An 18,679-nucleotide genomic window follows, 5' to 3' on the forward strand; every position below is an offset into this window, starting at 1 on the left:
CTTAAACAGCAGGAGTGTATTAAGCAAAGTGAAAAATACACTCTCTCAGACAGTAGGCTGTCTGGAAGCCAGAAGCAGCCCCAATTAGGGTTAGTGTTGATTTTTTAAGAAGTAGAAAGTCCCTCCCTGCGTCTTACATCATTCAATTGACATGTTGACTGACAGTTTCATGTTATATAACCTTCTTCCTAGTGCACAGGTGCTTACCCATAAGTACCCAAGTGAAAGCTATGGCCAGGGGCAGGGGACAGGGGTGGTGGTGGCCAAAATAGCAATGTAAATTTACTATAATTATGGTATAATGAACCCTAGGTAGCTCCAGGCCACCTTCTAGGTCTTAGTGCACCTATGGCCAACCTGTGTTGGTGGTCTAGAAGCCCCGCAGGGCTTTTTACATCTTGTTTGGCCCTGATAAGGCAGGAGACTGAACCATAAACAGGAGGGGTTTGGGGCGTGTTCTACCATCTGGGGACAAAGGGTTGGTGGAGAGGGGGAGGACCTTGTCAGAACAGGACAGGACCTCCCTTGTCTGCCTAGCTACCTGACAGAGATACTGTTTTCCAAGGCTATTGTTTTACTCTAAAAAGAAGACAAGAATGCTTACTACTAAAAAAGGTTCTTTATGTTGCTGTACTCTCTATCAGTGCTTTAAAAAAAAGGCAGGTGCTTGCTGTCTCACAACTCCACACCACCCAGGCACAGGACTGGCATATGTCCATTACCTGGGTGCCACAACTGTCCCTGAGTTCTCCAGGATGCTAGTCCCACCCATAGAAGACAGGGAGCCAGACTGAATCTAAAAGCACAGGAATCCCTACCTTCCAAATTAGTGTAATAGGGTTTTCAGAAAGGCTCTCAACATTTTAAATTATAATACATTAGTATTAGTGATGACCTCTACTGTGTCCAAACTGAAGAATGGAGCACATTCCATTTCATAAAATGACCTTTAAAGAACACATTTCACTTTGTACTCCAAAACAAAAACCCTGAAGTCATCTACCCCATATACAATTTGCTTTTCTCCCACATCTTTGAGACCTGGTTATTGAAGAGGGGATGTCTTGTTTGCTTCCTAGAGGGTGGAAATAACCTCCTGAGAAATCCCAAGGTTTACAGGATATTATTTTTTCATTTGCCTATGCTAGATTTCCTGCCCATGGGGCTTTCACAAGTTCTGGTTAAGCCCTCCTTCCAGAGGTGTGTAGCCCAGAAGGCTGCTCTGCCTACTGACAAATGTAACTTGAGGCTCACTCAGTCTTTTCCAGCTAAAGTCTGTGGACGTAAGGGCAGGTAGAATACAAATATGCTCATTAATTACAACTTTATTTTACCTATTTTTCCCAAATGACCCATCTTTTCTTCTAATTATCTCCATTTCCTTCTCTATTAATGACAGAAAGCTGAGGGCTCTTGGCCCCTGTCTTAGTCTGCTCAGAATACCATAAGAGAATCCACAGACTGGGTAGCTTAAACAACCAAGATTTATTTTCTCATGGTTCCAGAGGCTAGAAGGCCCAAGTCAAGTCAAGGTGCTGGCTGATTGGGTTCCTGGTGAGAGCCCTCTTCCTGGCTTGTAGGGGGCCACCTTCTTTCTGCGACCTCACATGGCCTTTTCCTTTGGGGCAGTAACTCTTCTTACAAGGACACTAATCCTGTTGGATCAGAATCTCACCCCTTTTACTTCATTTATCCTTACTGACTTCCTTACAAGCCCCACCCAAAATACAACTACACTGGGGATTAGGGCTTCAACATATGGATTTGGTGGGAGAAGTTCCTAAAGGCCCCACACAGGTAAATAGGAGCTAATCACCCTGCTATCCAGAGGCTATCACAGGAGGCTTTGGGCCAGGGTGGATCTCCAAACCTGAAATAGCAGTGCCTCTCTGTACATACTTAGCTGGTTTTGTCCTTTTAATACCTCGAGGGAAGGTTTGGAATAGTAATTCTAAGAGATTAAAACCAAAAGAAGGTTTTTTTTCCATGTGAGAGATAGAAAATCACAAAGGAAAGAAATTTCCCCAACATATTTACAGAAGGGTACAACATCTGTATTACTGCTCTTGTGTGAGGCTCAGATGCAAGTCCTGACTCTGGCATTTACAAAGTGTGACCTCCCACCAGTCACACGACCTTTCCTAAGTGTTGCCTCAATTCTGCCTACTATTACTGCTATCTGTGACATGTCCCATTGCTTATAAAACAAGGGTCAGAAAAAGTGGATTTTCCCTATTTGGGATTACCTCATATAATACATATATAATCAACATGTGGGAGAAAATTAGCCATGATTTTTGCTGACTAGAGTTCTTTAAACTTTTCTGAGGACACACTTAATCAGTAGACAAATTACAGGCATATAGTCCAATAATTTTATTTGTTTAGAAATAATACCATACAGTGCGCTCAAGTATATTATATACTTGATAAAACATGCCCCCAAATAGAAATTAGAAATAGTTAAGCAAAGATTGAAATGTGGAGCCCACTAGGAGAGACAGGAAAATTAATGCTCACTCTACAGGGCTTTATTTTATGGCACACATTATTTCCATCAATTATAGGCAGGATGGAAGAGTGAAAAGAGCAGGGCTTTGAAATCATTCAGAACTGAGTTCCAAGGCCAAGTGGGATTAGATGGCTCAAGTTCAAATCCTGAGCCCACCATTCACTGTGTGGCTTTGGCAACATCTCCATTTCCTTGTGTGTAAAATGGAAACAGTGGCATTACCTGTCCTAGGGTCACTGTGATGATTAACTTAGATACCACGTGGAAGGTACTTAGGTTAACAAACTCAATAAATCACTACTATTGCTACTTTTAACTTGGGGATGCTATGCAGGCCACTTACCTGCTCAAAGGTTGAATTATCTATAAAATACAGATAACAGTGCTTATTTTGCAGGGGTTTTGTGAGGATGAAAAGAGATCATAAATAACCTAGTAGCCTCTCTTTCACCTTTGCAAGCATTGGATGTTAGTTCCCTACACCAGTCACCCTTTGACTTGTGCACCCTCAGCCCCAACGACAATAAGAAGCTAACACCTGAGAAGTCTCAGGGAAAGCCCCTGTGCCAGACTGTATTGATCCTCGCTCAGAACGAAGCCCCAAGCTGATGTCTGCAATGGGTCCTGACCTCAGCTGTGTTGTACCCCATAAGAGCCCAGGTCTGCTGTGGAATGAGGGAGGGCTACAATCAGACGGGACTCTACACATAGTGCGTGTGCTCTGAGCTCCAGAGTCAAGGAAGCCCTTAGCAGGGCTAGACTAGAGAGGGGCTGTTCCTGCAGTCGGTCCATGATCTTCAAACTGTGTTCTTGGAATTTTCAAAAATCTGGCCCTCACTCTTCCCCAAACCTACCAGGTCACCAGTTTTCCCATTTCTGTAAGCGACACCACTGTCCCTCCAGCTGCTCAAGCCAGAAACTAGGATTCATCCTTGACTTCTCTGGATTCATCTCTGACTCATCCAAAGATTTCTCTTCATTTTCTGCCCCAGACTCTGCCTCGAAAGCACATGAACCAGCCCCCTCTCACCACCACCACCCTAATCTAAATCACCAATCTGTTTTTTCCCCTGAAATATTGCAAAAGCCTCTCACCTAGTCTGCAGGGCTCCTCTCCCAGCTGTCACCAATCCCTTCTCCAAGGAGCCAAAGCAATCTTTTTAAAGCAAAAATCAGATGTCTCACTTTCTTAAAATTCTCCAATGGTTCTCCTTACATTTGACGTTCAAATTTCCTACCACAGCCAGGAGGTGTGACTGCATCTACCATCCCCTGGTCCCCCACCCGGCATCCTCACCTGTTGGCACTCCGCATGGGGGAGGCCTTGTGTTGGCTCTCCTCTTCTCTGGAGAATCCTGCAGATATCAGGAAACCTCAGGAGCAAGGGCTCTTTGCTTCTGGCCTTTATTCTTGTTTGAACCCCAGAGTCACCTGTGTGGATGTCATTTCATGGTTGGGATGATCTGATAAAGCAAACTAAAGGCCTTGGCCCAAGCTGTCTCATTGCCACTGACTAACCACATAATTTTAGATAACTCCCTTAACCTCTGTAGATATTTGTCTTCTTTAAAAGGGAGATCATGAGGCTCAGAATAGGTGAGATGATACTTTCAGGTTTAAGATACTATTCAAGTGAAAATATGTTACCATGGACAACTTGGAATGCGTAGACATGAAGTCATGAAGATTTTTGAAGTATTAATTACCGAGTCTTTTTCATTTGGGGATGCATTTAAATTCTGCCGTGGGCATCACCCCACCCATTTTTACATGGGGGAAGCGCTTCAACCCACGTCTGATGGTCAAGTACCACAGCCCAAGTGACAAACGCTAAATAAACACATAGTGAGGAGAACCTGCCCCACCAACTTTGTTTTGCATATACTTCCCAGGTGTCACCGACGCACAGCCATCCGGTGGGCGCAGGAGAGCAGAGACAGCACACCCACACAGTCTTGTCCTCCCCACCCAGAGGGACACTCAGCCTAAGGTAGGACTGCCCCAAACTCCACATGCCTCATCTCGGGGGAGCTAATGAAAAACAGAAGAGCAGCATGGAAAAGAGAGAGCAGAGCTATGATCTTCCGTGACATTCCCTGGAGTGGTTGAAATGCCCTTTGCTTGTTCCTATGTTTTCTTCATCCAGTAACTGTTAGTGAAGATTTTTTTGGGGGGGATGACAGTTTGCAGTCAGTTTTCTTACAGAAGAGGTCATGGTGATGGTGGGGTCTGTTTAAAGCCCTGTTGCATTAAGCTCTGTATTAAATGGACTGTTAGATGACAGTTTTGAATATAGATTAAGGAGGACTTCCCCAGAATTCTCTTAACCAGAATGCTAGAAATTTGAGAAGCAAGAGAGCACTTGAAAGTACACATTTAAAACTTAAAAGAATGAATTTCCCTACTGGTATTACTGGTATTTCTTATATTTACGTGTTTAACTCAGTTATATGAAGATGGCCAAATGCATGCCCACAATGGACAAATAGAAGCTCAAGAGCTATAGTTGCAAACTGGGATAGCTAAGTGTAGGGGCCATGAAAGCCTCCGGCACCTGTTAGTCTGAACTTAGCCAGAACCCCTGCTATGTTTCCTAACTTTTTTTTCACTCTTTCAAAGGAGCTGAGTCCTCCACAGAATGCCCAGAGTTTCTCCGCGGGAATAACTTTCCCTTTCCTGTCTCACAGGAAGCCCAGGGGAGAGGGCCGAAAGTGCCGGAAGGTGTACGGGATGGAGCACCGGGACATGTGGTGCACCGCCTGCCGCTGGAAGAAGGCCTGCCAGAGGTTCACCGACTGAGGGCCAGGGCCTCCCTGCCGCAGCCGTCACTCCTGCCCGCGCCTTCCGCTGCACGTTTGGGAAAGTGCTTTTCGTTCAGAAAAAAATACACTTGAAGCCCAGGTAAAGCACTTCCAGGAACCTTGGTGGAAATACAGCAAAAAAAAAAAGGTCACAATCCTCATGATTCTTGCTGAAAAGGCCACCCAGAGAGGCTGTGACTGTTTCATTTCCTTGAGACTGTTTCATTTCCTTGAAAAGTCAACTTTCTTTGCTGTATGTCTAGATCTTAAAACTGGACTTCTATAGCAATTGAATCAACAAAGCCCATTTTACCTAGAAAGGAGGTGTATTTTGATAAGCTTCCTGAATAATGCCATTTCTGAGATTTTTTTGACACTTAAAGAAAAAGCTGCATGTTATGCAGTAGCATTTGTACAAAGAACAATACCTGCTTTCATTGTGAACAGTCTTTTCCCTGTTTCCCACCCGACTTCTTGCAGCAGCACACATGGGACATGTGCCAGAAAGTGTGGTGCTCATGGGTAGCTTTTCTATGTCTTTTTTGTTTGTTCACTTTGTTTTGAGGAAAGGTCCCAAACTGAACCTAGTAGCAGAGCTAGTAGCTTGAAGGGTCCCGGGTGGCATAAGGCCGAAAAGAGATCACCAGCAGACTTCAGCCCCTAGCCGAGTCAGGACGTCCAGCTGTCACTGGTGGGGAACATCTCGGAGTCTTCCGGAGACTTACCAGAAGCCCTTCCTGCAGGGGTGGCATGGCTCCCTCCGTACCTGCCACAGCTCAGTCAAGAACTGGCACGTGGAGCCATCTGGGTAAGCCTCCATGCTTCTTTCAGGGATCAGTGCAAACCACAGCTCGGATCTCTTTGCCACTGCCTGTCTGACAAAGTTGTTGCCAGGTTACTGGGCATCCAGCCTTCCTGCAGAATTCCACCCCTGGAGTGACTGGTTCCAGAAAAGGGTGAGAACTCTGAACTATCCCAGCAGGTTTGCTGTAGACAGCAGAGCACAGCCTCATGTCCCCTTCTGTTCAGAAAGACATATGAGGACAGCTAAGGAACATCTGTTCTGAGCGCACTTTTATAGGTTTTATGCTTTAGCATGTCTGGGAGATGGGTTAATGAACAATATAATAATATGGGTAAATGCGAGATCCAGACCTTTATTTTTCTTATGGAAATGTTGGAACTACTCAGTAAGAATTCACTCAGAAGGGAACATACAGAACACCAAAAGGAAAATGCATGTTGGTATAGGAACCTCTCAATTTAGTAGGGCCAGGGCTTGCACTGTTGCATTTATCAGGCTTTCTAGGCTGGTAGGCTTCTTGTCTGTTTGTTACTATTTTGGTGGTATGGTGCGGGGAGAGGGGAGTAGTTGTCAAGTCCTACAAATAAGCTCATTCTCTATCTACCCTGCTCTCCCACTGCCCTGCAAAGAGTGATTCCTCCTATACCTATGCAAAGAAGTGAGAGCACCTTATAGGATGCACTGTGTTGAGAAGGGGGGCCTAGGATCAGCCATAGGAATGGTAAATGAAATTGCACAGAGGAAAGCTTAATATATGTTTAGAAATTGTACATACATTTTTAAATAAAAAGTAGAAAGAAGTCACCTAGTAATAGTAGAAATACACTTTTTTAAATAAGTGAGGCAAATATAAGGAGGTGCTACTGTGTTACATCTATGATCTGTGCATTCCTATATTTTGGCAGTTTTGTTTTTGAAGCTCTCACATGAATTTTTAAACATTATTCCTTGGAAGAGATCCTATTTTCCACCTTCATTTATATTTTTCTTTAAAACAGTTATTTGAAGAGAGCAGGAAAAAAGTTGTATTTAATTTCACATTATAATTACTGGTCAGTACTAGCCACAGCACTATGGTCAGCCAGGAAAGGGCACGATTTTAGTGCGGAAGTGTATTTGCATCTTCTTCTGCAGCCCATCGTTTCTCCTCCCCGGTGTCCTGTCACTTCACCTACAGCACCCTCTAAGAGGTGATGCTCTGACCTGGTCCAGGAGGCCTGAGCTATGGGTGGCTTGCCTAGTGGCCACATTGAGTCCAGGGCTGTTCAACCATTTGAGCAGTTTCACCATGTGCTTAAGTGATGATTGGGGTGCAATCCTGGAGCAGAGGTTTCCTCAGTAACAAAGCTCCCTGGCCCTTGATCCTTGGATTAAGTCACTAATCAAAAGAGATTGAAATCATGAGGGGCTAAATCTATATATCCACTGCCCCCCAGAACACAGGGGCCAGAGGCAGGAGAGATCTTTGGAGCAGTCCTGTAGTGAGGCTGTGGCTCTACCCCCGGGAGATGCGGCCAGTAGTTAGTTTTGAGCTCTGGCCTGGATAGCCAAACTTGGTCCTTAGCTGGTTTTCAGCCACTGCACAGCTATAAGCAGAAGCACAGAGCTGAACGCAGCATCCCTGGGATTTCTTCTCCTTCCTCACACCTTCTTTACATACTCTCTTCTGCCTCTCCTGCCCACATACGAGCTCTTTTATGCCAACTCCTCTCTGTGTACCCTCTTCTCTGGCTTCTAGGTGTGTGCAGACGATCAGTACCTTCCCGCACACACAGATACCCAATCCCTGTGTAAGGCACAAGTAACTAGGGGACCACCAAGCTTTACCAGGCTGGCCTTGAAGGAAAGGGGTTAAACATCTTGCAGGGCACTCGGAAAGGTATGAATTGTAATATACAGTGCTGATTGTAAAAGCTAAAATTAACAACAACAAAAAATGTAGAGCTATTTTGTTATACTTTGGAACTAAACGAAGTGCCAAATTAAGCCCAACATTCATTTTTATGCCATCTCTTCGGTACCACATTCTTTCCGTCTTCCTTTGACCAGGGGAGGCAGGAGAGGCGTGGGAAGGGAGGCCCTGCCTATCACAGGGCTCTCGGAGACCTGTCTGTGCAACAGGAAAGGCAATACAATGGATTCTCATCCCAAAGTATTTCTAAGTATGGCATTTTGTAGCATATAGACTTTTCTCTCCCTCAATACCCCTTCCTTCAGAAAAGATTTCTCATCTCTCTCCAAAGAAGACTTTTCATAGTGATGGACAGGCATTCTCCAGATAGCTGCAAAGCAAAGAGTGTTCCCAGGCAGAAGTTTTAAGCTTTAGTCTTCCCCACATGCACCCACTTTGTGGAAGACAGTGTGACAACTTGGAGAAAACACCCAAACAGCAAGTGGGTAGAGAGCCAGAGAGGAGATACGAGAGGCATGCGGGCACCTGGCTCCCCTTCCTCTTCCTAGTACTGGCGTGGTGACCGCCCCTGTTCACCCTCCAGGGGCTGCTGCCTGAAGCAAGGAATGCGCTGCCTCACCCCAAGGGAAGCAGCTCAGGGACGCCTGGCTGCCCTGCACAGCCCTGGTGCACACGGACTTCTCCACCACACTTGCTGGAAAGTTCCCTCCCTTGGTTGGCAAAAGCGGGTATCAGGAAGAGGGCAAGTGGGCATCTGACCAGGAATGCGCGCATTCAGCTGCGAAGTGCCTGTCAGCAGCCCCGTGCGCCTGCACAGTGCCGTGTACTGGACGATTCCTTGTCTGGACGAGAAGGTTCAATAGAAAATCATGCTTGTTACAGTTCTTGGGCTTTCCAAACACCTTTTAAAGAAATAGCTACATGTATGCTGCAAAAGATTTCTGAAACTGAAATGCCCTCTACCAAATTTCAAGATGGAGTTTAAGTTGGCTGTCTCTGGTGTCACAGGGGAAGCCCCACGTTTGAAACAGCCCTGGGGTGTGAATCAGCCGGCACTGTGGAATCCATTTCCTCCTTCATCTGAGTTCATTGGAAAATGAAAGTGCAGCATTCATTTGAGAATGTTGTCAGAAAAGTGGCAAGAATTGTACATACAGGAGAGAATAGTTTGAGAACAGTAGCAAAATACTGTAAATAATACTCATTTCCTCAGGGAAAAAGAAAGGGTATGTGAAAAATAGATCTGGACAGTCCTAAGACTAGAAAGACCTTTATAATCTCCAGAGTCTTTCCTAGTCAGAACAGTTCTTTTTAAACGAACATGGTATTATTTTAAGACAAATTTACATGAACTGAAAGTACCGATTTTTGAGATGTGGAGGAATGCCCTACGAGAAAGAGCTGTTTCTTTGTAGCTGACATTTGAACCACAGGCATAGTCCCTGGTGGGTATTCACAGACTCATGTAAGGTTTTTCTGAATGTAATTGTGAATCTGAAGCCTTGGTATTCCTTTTTTAGAATCACCCAGTTAGATGACTGGTTATTAGCTATAAGCAGAATTCTGTAAGTGAAAGCCGTTAAAAGACATGCATTTTGCTTTAGTAGCATGTTAAAGAGCAAACTTCATGGACTTTTGTGGACAAGGTGCTGCTTTTTCTCATGACCCTATAGAAGTTCTATCGACCACATCAACTATAGTGTTGCCCTGTCTGAAGGCAGGGAAGAATTTGTGCATACAAATGAGTGGAAACAGAGCAGGATTCATGAATATGGATGAGGATGTGGATCATTTTGGAGAATGCACTGGGCACACGGGTCAACTGGAAATTTCACTTCTCTAGGAAAATAACCCTACCAGCGGCACACACTCTCCCTGTTCCCACACCTGTGGAGATTCCTCCATGTAGGAACTGTGTGTAATGTCTTTTTGCATTGTAACTAATCAAAAGAAAAGTCAGTTTGCAAAAATGAGATTAACATTTTTAGGTTCCGATTGGGGCACTAACTAGTGCACACCAACAGAGCAAGAAAGTATAAACTGTATTTAAGTAGGACTGGTTTGCTTATTGTGACTGACTTTGAAAAAGCCCATATCCAATGATATACGTGCTTTAAAAGGTGTATCTATCAAAGGACCAGAAATCAAAATGAGAATTTTACTTTCTGGTCCTATTTTGTAAATAGCTCCTTTTTTCTTTTTTTTCGAAGACAATCTCATGTTTTATAACCTTTCTTGTGGGTCTGCAAATCACAATGGTAATGTGTTGTGTCAAAATGTAATCTTAAATACCATAATAACTATAACTTAATTTTCCAAATAAGACAAGAAATATACTGCTTAGGCTTCTACCATTCTAAGGGACATGACACTTTTATAATAAACATTAGTACTTCTCAAGTTAACAGAACTGGAAATATTTTACAAGATGCAGCCTTTTGTAATCACAAAAACATGAACATTTTGTGGGAAATGACCTTGGTTTTATACATTGTAGCTTATTTTTTAAAATACAGTATTTTGCCAGACAGGAAGTGTCAATACTATAAGCAATTCCTGCTCTCCATACAAAGGGCTATGCCTCTTTTAAGCAAGCGTTTTGATGCATATCTTTTCAATTAATCCTCTGCAGCAATGGTAGAAATGCAGATCAGATGGAAAGATGATTACAAGAGAATCGAGATGGCATCAGCTTCTCCTTTTATCATTAACAGTGTGTTTTCAAAGTATTGTGGGAAAAAGACACTTTAAGAATCATCCTATGGATCTTACATCCTAAAAAAAAATGTTAATAGATATGCTTATAGGTAATGGGAGAAATATTGTTCTAAATTCCTCAGTGTAAAATGATAGATTCTGTCATGAACACAGACTTCCTGCTCAACCTAGCAGTACCACAGACCTGCATTTAACTATCAAGTATCATTTGGTGGAAATTTCTAAAATCATGATATGTAAGCCCAAAGATAGAATTCTTAAGTGATCAGTGGTATTTAAAATAATTTTGTCCTCAGCAGTAACTAAATAATTTCCATATCAGAACAAGTGCTTGATTTTTCATGCAAAGAATTCAGACCTGCAAGGTTGAGATCAGAAAGTCACTGTATTCCCAAGAGTTGGGAAACAAGAAAGGGAGCCATGAAGAGTTTATTAACTGCACAAATAATTCTGAGCTTTGCCAAAACCATTGCATAATGCTGTACAGTTTTTCCTAGCCCACTCACTGTTAAAACAAAAAAGCCTCTTTTCTTTCTAAGAATTTAATAATTCAAAAGCTCGTCTAATTAGCCAAGTACACAGAGAACATCAAAAGGAAAGCTGGGATAGAATGGCCATACACCCATTGGGCAATTCCTATGAGGTGGTCAGAGCGTTACTCAGACCTTGACTTCAAATAAGCTTGAGCTTTTGCACACATGAGGACTAGAAATGCACACGTGTAAAAAACATGTACAGCCTCAACTCCTGGTCTCTGAGATGAGGCAGTCTACAAATATCTGTCTTCATGCCCTTGGAGAATCTCCACTTTTAGCATTAAAATTCCCAAGAAGTGTTTATTCTAAATCTTTAGAACTAAATTTTGCATGAGTCTTACTTCATCTTTAAATAGAACTTAACTAATAATAAATAAGAGATGCCTTAGAAAGGCCAGGCAGGTTCTGTAAATGAACAATTCAGATCAAGCAAAAGAGGAACTAGAGAATGGTAGAGATCATGGTGAACCACAGAACTCATGCCCTTTGAAGGGGGGACCAGCTCTAGACAATCAGAACAATGCAGAAATCAGGCCCAGGGCTGCTAGATTTTCTGACTTGGAAATATGATGCTACCTGACCATTTAAGTGTTGACAACTAACTCAAATTCTTGGCCAACACTGTGCAGACCAAAGAGAACCTGGATGTGGGCAGATGCAACCTTTGGCTACCAGTTTCAGCTTTGGAAAGAGAAAATTCCACATTCCATGGCCATCGGGTCAGGGTCCTCCATCAGCCCCACAAACTCAAGTGTTGGCACTATCAGGGCAACTAAAATCAAAGAAGGCAAGAGGTCAGTTCTCCCCAGAAATTGTTCTTATGGAAGACTTGAATATAGAAATATAATTTCCTTAAATTTGTCTTGCCTCTGAAATATTATCCATCTCTCACTCTGCCTCCTTCTCATGTGCCCAGACCCTGTCACAAAGCATTGGATAACTTCATCCTAACTCCCTTACTCTTTTCACTACCGTGACCACTGTGATGAGGGGCTGGCAAAGAGCAGCCTTGTGCCTTCAGAGAAGACAGCACACATTGCCTCCTTGTGCCAAAGCCCTTTGCCGACCCCTCCACACTCCTTCCCATTCCATCCTGTCTCATCGGTTTTTGTTCCAGGGTAAAATTTCCATTGTTTCACCTCTGATAGGGCAAAATCCTTGCTTCAGATCTGGTAGGTGTTTAGAGTATCCACTAATCTAAAGATGGAGTTTTTCTACATAGAAAATTTCAGCATCTTTGTCTGAAAGCAAAGACAAAATGGAAATAATTGTGTCATGGAAAAAATTAGAAGCTGCTTCCTTCATTTGGAAGGACTAAGTTATTCTATGTCTTACACCAGAGACCTGATGGTGTTGGGATAACCCTTTCACAGATATAGTAAATGATGTCTCTTTCAGATATATTATTTCATTTGACCTTACAAGAAACCAGTGTAGAATAGGAATATTTAGGATCCCCATCACTCACCTCCAGAGGAGTCTTGAACCTGTGAGTCAGCCTCATCACTGCCTGCGAGGAGGAGGACAAGGGCTGCCTCAGACCTCAGTCTTCCCGAAAGACCCTAGACCTGAGAAGACCCAGGGACTCACTCATCATGTTCTCCACCCATCTTTCAATCCAGGTCTTTCAGCATAGAAATAATAAGCCCACCCATTCATGTTGTCAAATGCAAACTTAATCGCCTCCAGATGTGCCCCTTTCTGGCAGCCAGCATGGCCGTACTCCCCAAGGTACAGCCATCATAGTGCTTGATTAGAAGAGCTTATCAGCTACTGTGATGTTCTGAGTAAACATTTTTACTCCTTGGGAAAAAGTTATTTTGCTGCAAACATTCAACATGTAAACTAAAATTAATGCAAGAACATTTTAAAACAGCACAAATTTACAATTTGTAATGATCAAATCAAAAAATACCAGTTGGAACCCCCTGGCAATATGGTTAAGTCATGTTTCAATGTGAATGCATTTTAAACACCTGTGGCAATGCCTGAACTTTCTGTCACTGTCCAACACATGAATGGGTTTTATCCCACCCTTCTCCTCATTAGCTTACCAGGTTTCACACCTTGTGTTTAAGGAAAAGCCACTCGCAAGGAGTTTAATCATGGAGCTAGAAGGGGCCATGGGGCCTGCCACCTAGTTCATTAACAGGCTTTTTGATGAATGATACATTTATTAGGTTTTTAGACTGATACAGTGCCAGAAGAGAGAACGGTTGAGCACTTTGCCCGTCTACAGGAATGAAGCCTTTTGCAGAGGTTAGCACCAGTGCTGTGAGTGGCAGGACTTAAAAAGACCCCAGCTTTATGGAACAACAAGGAGAGCTACCATTCCAAGATAACTATAGACTTTGAAAGGAGGTGAAGATTGTGAATTCAATGTCTTTTAAAAATGTTCTCCCAGGACTCTCTTGTCCCCTCCTGGCGTGAGCTGGGAGCTCTGTCCTCTCACTTTATTTCTAAATAAAAGCCTGTACCTTGCTCTCCTTAAAAAAAAAAAAAAAAAAAAAAAATGTTCTCCCATATTGGGTGCTGTCCATGTAATTATTAACTGCCATTTTCCAAAGAAAAGATCCCCTTTATTTATGGTATGAAAATGTAAAAAATTAATTCTAAAGTCTAACTATTACATTTACTTCCATGGGGCAGTTCCCTAAGTTTTCAATTCAGAAAATTAGGCAGACCAGAAAGTAAAAAGGCAAGAAAGCTGTCACTAAAGAACAAAATTGTCTTTTTTTTTTTTTTAAAGGTTGCTTATCTATTTTCTTCTGAATTCTCTCTGCATCCCTGACTAAATAGTTGTGAATCTAAACCACATTCTCGGGGAAGAAGTTGAGCTTTGAGAGAGAACAGTCACTATTCTGTTTATTAGTCTTGTTTCCCCCATCTTGGCAACCACCTCGCTTTTGCTAGAGAAATGTTACTCTCCCCCCTCTGTCCTCATCTGCCCAAGCCAGAGGCCATGCTCTTATAATGCATGTTCCTTTCCAAAAGCTCCAGATTAAACTTCTTTGCTTCTGTGCTGCTGATTTCTCATACTTATATTACAGTCCAAAGGGACAAATATTACCGTGCCTGGTATGTTAGGCTTAGTCAGTGAGGCTCCCCTCTCCTTCAGGAAACAATGTCCACCTGTCTGAAGGTTCTGATGATCATATAGAGAGTAGGTCAGGCAGCAAACAGCCTGCCACACTCGTCACAAAAGATTTGGGCAGACCCTCTCCTAAAGAACGGCAGGGCAGACACGTAACCCTTTCACTTGGACTCACAGCCCGCATGCCAGTCCCCTGCCTTGCTCGTGGAAAGTGAACCAACACGGAAGGACAGAGAAAGAGAGCTTCACATGGACTTGCTCCAGTCCCTGACCTCTGCCCACAATTGTGGAGCGGGAAAACTGCTCCATGGGGCAGTTATTTTAACTTTACACAAAGAGAAAATTCCACTCGGCTCCTATTGTTAAGCACTCATCCCTCACCCCAATTTTCTTTTGGGCACAGAGGCCATGACAGAGAGGAAAGATGTAGTTTTTTGGGCCAGCAGCTCCAGACTTGGAATTACCCCTCAGGGATCTACAGTGTAGCATAATCATAAACTCCCTGCACCCACCCCTTCAAAAAAGGATGCCTCACTTTGCAGATTACAAACCCTTGCTTTGCTTTTTACACCTTTTTTTTCCCTATACACTGCTAATTGGAAATCAATGACTGTGACTTGACCAAGCCCTGTGATGACAGCAAAGCCCCTCTTCCAAAGTATCCTGACTGGGGGACCTCCATGATCACTGGTAGAAAGCTTTAGAACAGACTTGGGTTTTTAGGGAAGAACTCAATAAGCCCCAAATGCACTTATTCCATGACTTCAACAACAAAATGCCCTGGGTGTAAAATAATCCAGGAATGTGGATCATATATGTTTTTTTAAATGTCATTAATATTTTCCTACAACATGACCTAAAAAGTTCCTATTTTTATAATTAATGGTTGGACAAGGGTCAGCCATTTAAGCATATGCTCTCTGGAATACCCAGACACTAGTATAGTTTCCAAAGTATTTCGTGTATCAAAATCTATATACTTAGAAGAACAACTCAGGATAAGGAAAAAATTGCTAGGTCCCAAAGGGTTCATGACTATCATCAACTGCCAAGTGGCCTGCGGTCATCTTTTTCAAATGAGGGGACTGGAGGAGAGAAGAGCCATTATCACAAAACCTGTTGCCCTTCGTCCCCATCATAAGGTTTAAAAAAAATTCTACTTTTTAAAATCAAGCCGTCTTTCAAATTATTTTCTACACCAAATCTAAAATATTAAAGTGAAATTATAAAAGATTTTAAATGGGGCATTTGGGAGCAATTCTGTCAGTAGGAAGCACAGTTTCTGGTGCCTAGCAAACAAGTAGAGAGACAGATGGATTGCAAGGAAAGCAACAGGCCCCCCTCATGAGGCGCACTGAAATGGCAGCACTGGGCACAAGTTCAAAAGCAATGTGGCAACGTTATCCAGTTTTTAGAGATCTCTTGAGATACCATCTTACCACCACTGAGGTGGTGAGCAGTTGCTTACAAAAAGTCTTTAATAGTTGTGAATGAATGTATACAGTTGCGAACTATGCATTTTCAAAGAATAACATGTATTTTGTATTGAATCCAAGTAAATTTTTTCCTAGAGACTTACCACCACCACCACAAATTATTCAATATGAACTTGAATGTGTATGATGATGAGGATGTGGGACTCCCATCTATGGTCTTCTAGCCGATATTTGTAAGACAGCGCATTGAAACTTAAAGCTCTAAATAAATTCAGACATTAAGGTGAATAAATAGGAAATGGTTTATATTTTACTTGTTAAGCAGAAACGGGAAATGTTGGCTGTTAGAAAATCTGCCCACTTTTTCCGGGGTGGATGTTCTCGTAACACTGGATTAACAAGCAAACAAAAGTTCATAAAGTTAATGAGTACGGCACCAGCTACACACAGCGTAGGTTGTGTCTCTTGTGTTTAATTCTCAGTCTAAGAAAAATAAAACTATTCTCCAAAACATTTGGGTTATACAGTTTCAGAGAACAAAATATAAAAATATTGTCCAGCAATGCAAATCATTGATCCTTTTTTCATAATTACATGGAGATAATTATTTATATTTTTGGAAAGTCCATATAAAATATACACATTTCTTTAGTCCTCTTGTTGCTTTTGTATTTCCATGAAACTGTCTTCCTTAATCATTTATCTTTGCTCCTTAATCAGTACTTTACTACATTACTCAGCGTGAACAATGTTGAAATAAAAAACTCCATTTCTCTGCCATTTCGGTTCTCTTCTCTGTCCATTGAGAAAGTTTCTCAAATGTTTGTAGGGAAAATATGGAAAAACATACTTCTAAATCTGGTACTTACAGTTATACTGGATATGTTTGCTACCTATTTAGAAGTTATTGGGGGTGGGGATGTGTCCTTTTTTATATGATTTTTAGCCAAATTCAGATGTTCTGATACTACATTTCTGAATACCTATCTGACTGTAAATACAGCCTGCAGATGTTCAGGCGAATAAACCTTCTACGTGACTGTTCCTCAGCCATGCTCCTTGCCAGCTTTTGGCACATTTGTACATAGATTTGTTGAATGTTTAAATGATACTGTTTTTCTAAATGCTGTTCTCTAAAACAACTTCTTGAATGTTTTTTGCTTTCCATCGTTTGGGACTTTGTGTGTTGGTTAAAAAAAAAATGTTTCCTAAATATTGAACACCAGGAAAAATATTTAAAATAAACTGGTGCTAATTGAAACAGAAGAAAAATTTCTGATTGAAGATTTACAATATAAGAAGTTCACACCAGTTAAACTAAACTAAACTGCACTTTTGCGAGGGAAGAGCTGCCATCTACCTGCAATGGGCATCAGGAAGACCACTGAATGTTTACAGTTTCTGCGGCCCATTTAAGTGTAAAATAATAGAAATGGCACTGTCCCCCCAGAGTGGAGGATTTGCTATGTTGGTTCTATGGAAGCATTTAAGTAGAAGTAAAGGCTTATAGTAAGAATCACTTTAGTAATAGTCTTCTGATCTTTGGCCTTTCACATTCTGTAATGCTTAGCTGTGACAATGAATATGGTGTTGCCAGTCTAGTCCGACATCGTTGTTGACCTGTACTTACTGTGCATATGGTTCTACTTTGGGTTGCCCTGGGACATGCAGAGCCAGAACACTGGATGGACATTCAGTAAGACCATTCTGACTTCTACAGTGTACACACATGAATTTAATGCATTTGTAACTGGCTGATTACCATGAAGTCTAACTCCACTTAATAAAAGTTTTTGTGTATCTGCTTCTGTCTGGGGACTATTTCTTTAAGTAAGAATCACTAACTTATACCCAAGAAAGGTTCACTGAGGACTGAGGGTTTGAGATTTTTATCTACAGTTGTAAAAATTATTTAAAACCAGAACCCATATTAACTGTTTATCATCAAGCCTATTTTTAGAAACATGTGGAAGACATGTCTCTCTTCTGGAGTTCAGCCCTAATAATTACTGACACAACTCAAACCCGTTCTCTTGAGCAATGACAGCCCAGATACGTTAGCTGCTCCCTCTGTACTGCTGGTCGTGTACCAGGCATGTAGACACAACCAGGCTAACGGAGGAAGGGCAATGTCTATTCTGGAGCCAAGCCAGCCTGGAGACTCCCCCAGGCCAAGGCTGTGTCCACTGGAACTTAATATATTCATGAACAGCCAAACATACGTATATGTGCACCAAGGTAGCAGGCCTTGGAGTCCCAACAGCCTTGGGCACAAATCCAGTTTTTCCTCTTGTAAGATAAATAACTGGACAAGTGATTTAACCTTTATAAGTCTTGTCCTTATAAAGAGAGCAAAACTAATTAGCCTGGCTTGGCCAGCATCTACTCCTAGTCCAGTCAGCCTTAGCTGTGTTGGGGGGACTATTGACTCACACCCACTGCCTAGTTCAGAGAAGTTCCTACGTCACAGGCTGTTGTGAGAATTGCCTGAAATAACATGTCACTACACACAGAGAGATATTCCACAGAAGGAAACCAGAGTACTCAAAAAAGGAAACCCTCAGGTACCCAGGATGAGTGCCTTCAAATAGCAGGATTTTCTCTTTTCAATTTCTTAAGAAGTTTCTTTCTAAAATAAAAATGTCCTGTCTTAGTAAACCGCTTACACACCACATCTGAATGTGTTCTTGTTACTCCTGCCTGTCGTCATTCCATCAGCTAATAGAGTGGGCAAGAGAGGCAGCTTCCGAGGTCCCCCCATTTGGGACCTGGGAGCTGTGCAGGCACACACCTCCCGCGCTCCCCCACCAGCCCCAGTGCAGCTCCCTGTCACTAAAGCTCGGTGACTTCCTGATTTTCAGCACA

The 18,679-nt window shown here is 42.4% G+C and overlaps 1 protein-coding gene across 1 annotated transcript in view; it reads left to right on the forward strand.

Annotated features, from left to right (window-relative positions):
* Positions 1-17,623, forward strand: part of ZNF704 (zinc finger protein 704) — a 222,127-nt gene extending 204,504 nt beyond the window's left edge. Inside the window, exons 8-9 of the mRNA XM_036919445.2 lie at positions 4,405-4,502; positions 5,200-17,623. Coding sequence (XP_036775340.2) covers positions 4,405-4,502; positions 5,200-5,311 — 210 coding nt within the window. The 3' untranslated portion in view covers positions 5,312-17,623. The remainder of the gene's footprint in view (positions 1-4,404; positions 4,503-5,199) is intronic.
* Positions 17,624-18,679: the final 1,056 nt, after the last annotated feature.

The sequence above is a fragment of the Manis pentadactyla genome, chromosome 3 (genome assembly GCF_030020395.1).
Source record: "Manis pentadactyla isolate mManPen7 chromosome 3, mManPen7.hap1, whole genome shotgun sequence".
Taxonomy (NCBI): domain Eukaryota; kingdom Metazoa; phylum Chordata; class Mammalia; order Pholidota; family Manidae; genus Manis; species Manis pentadactyla.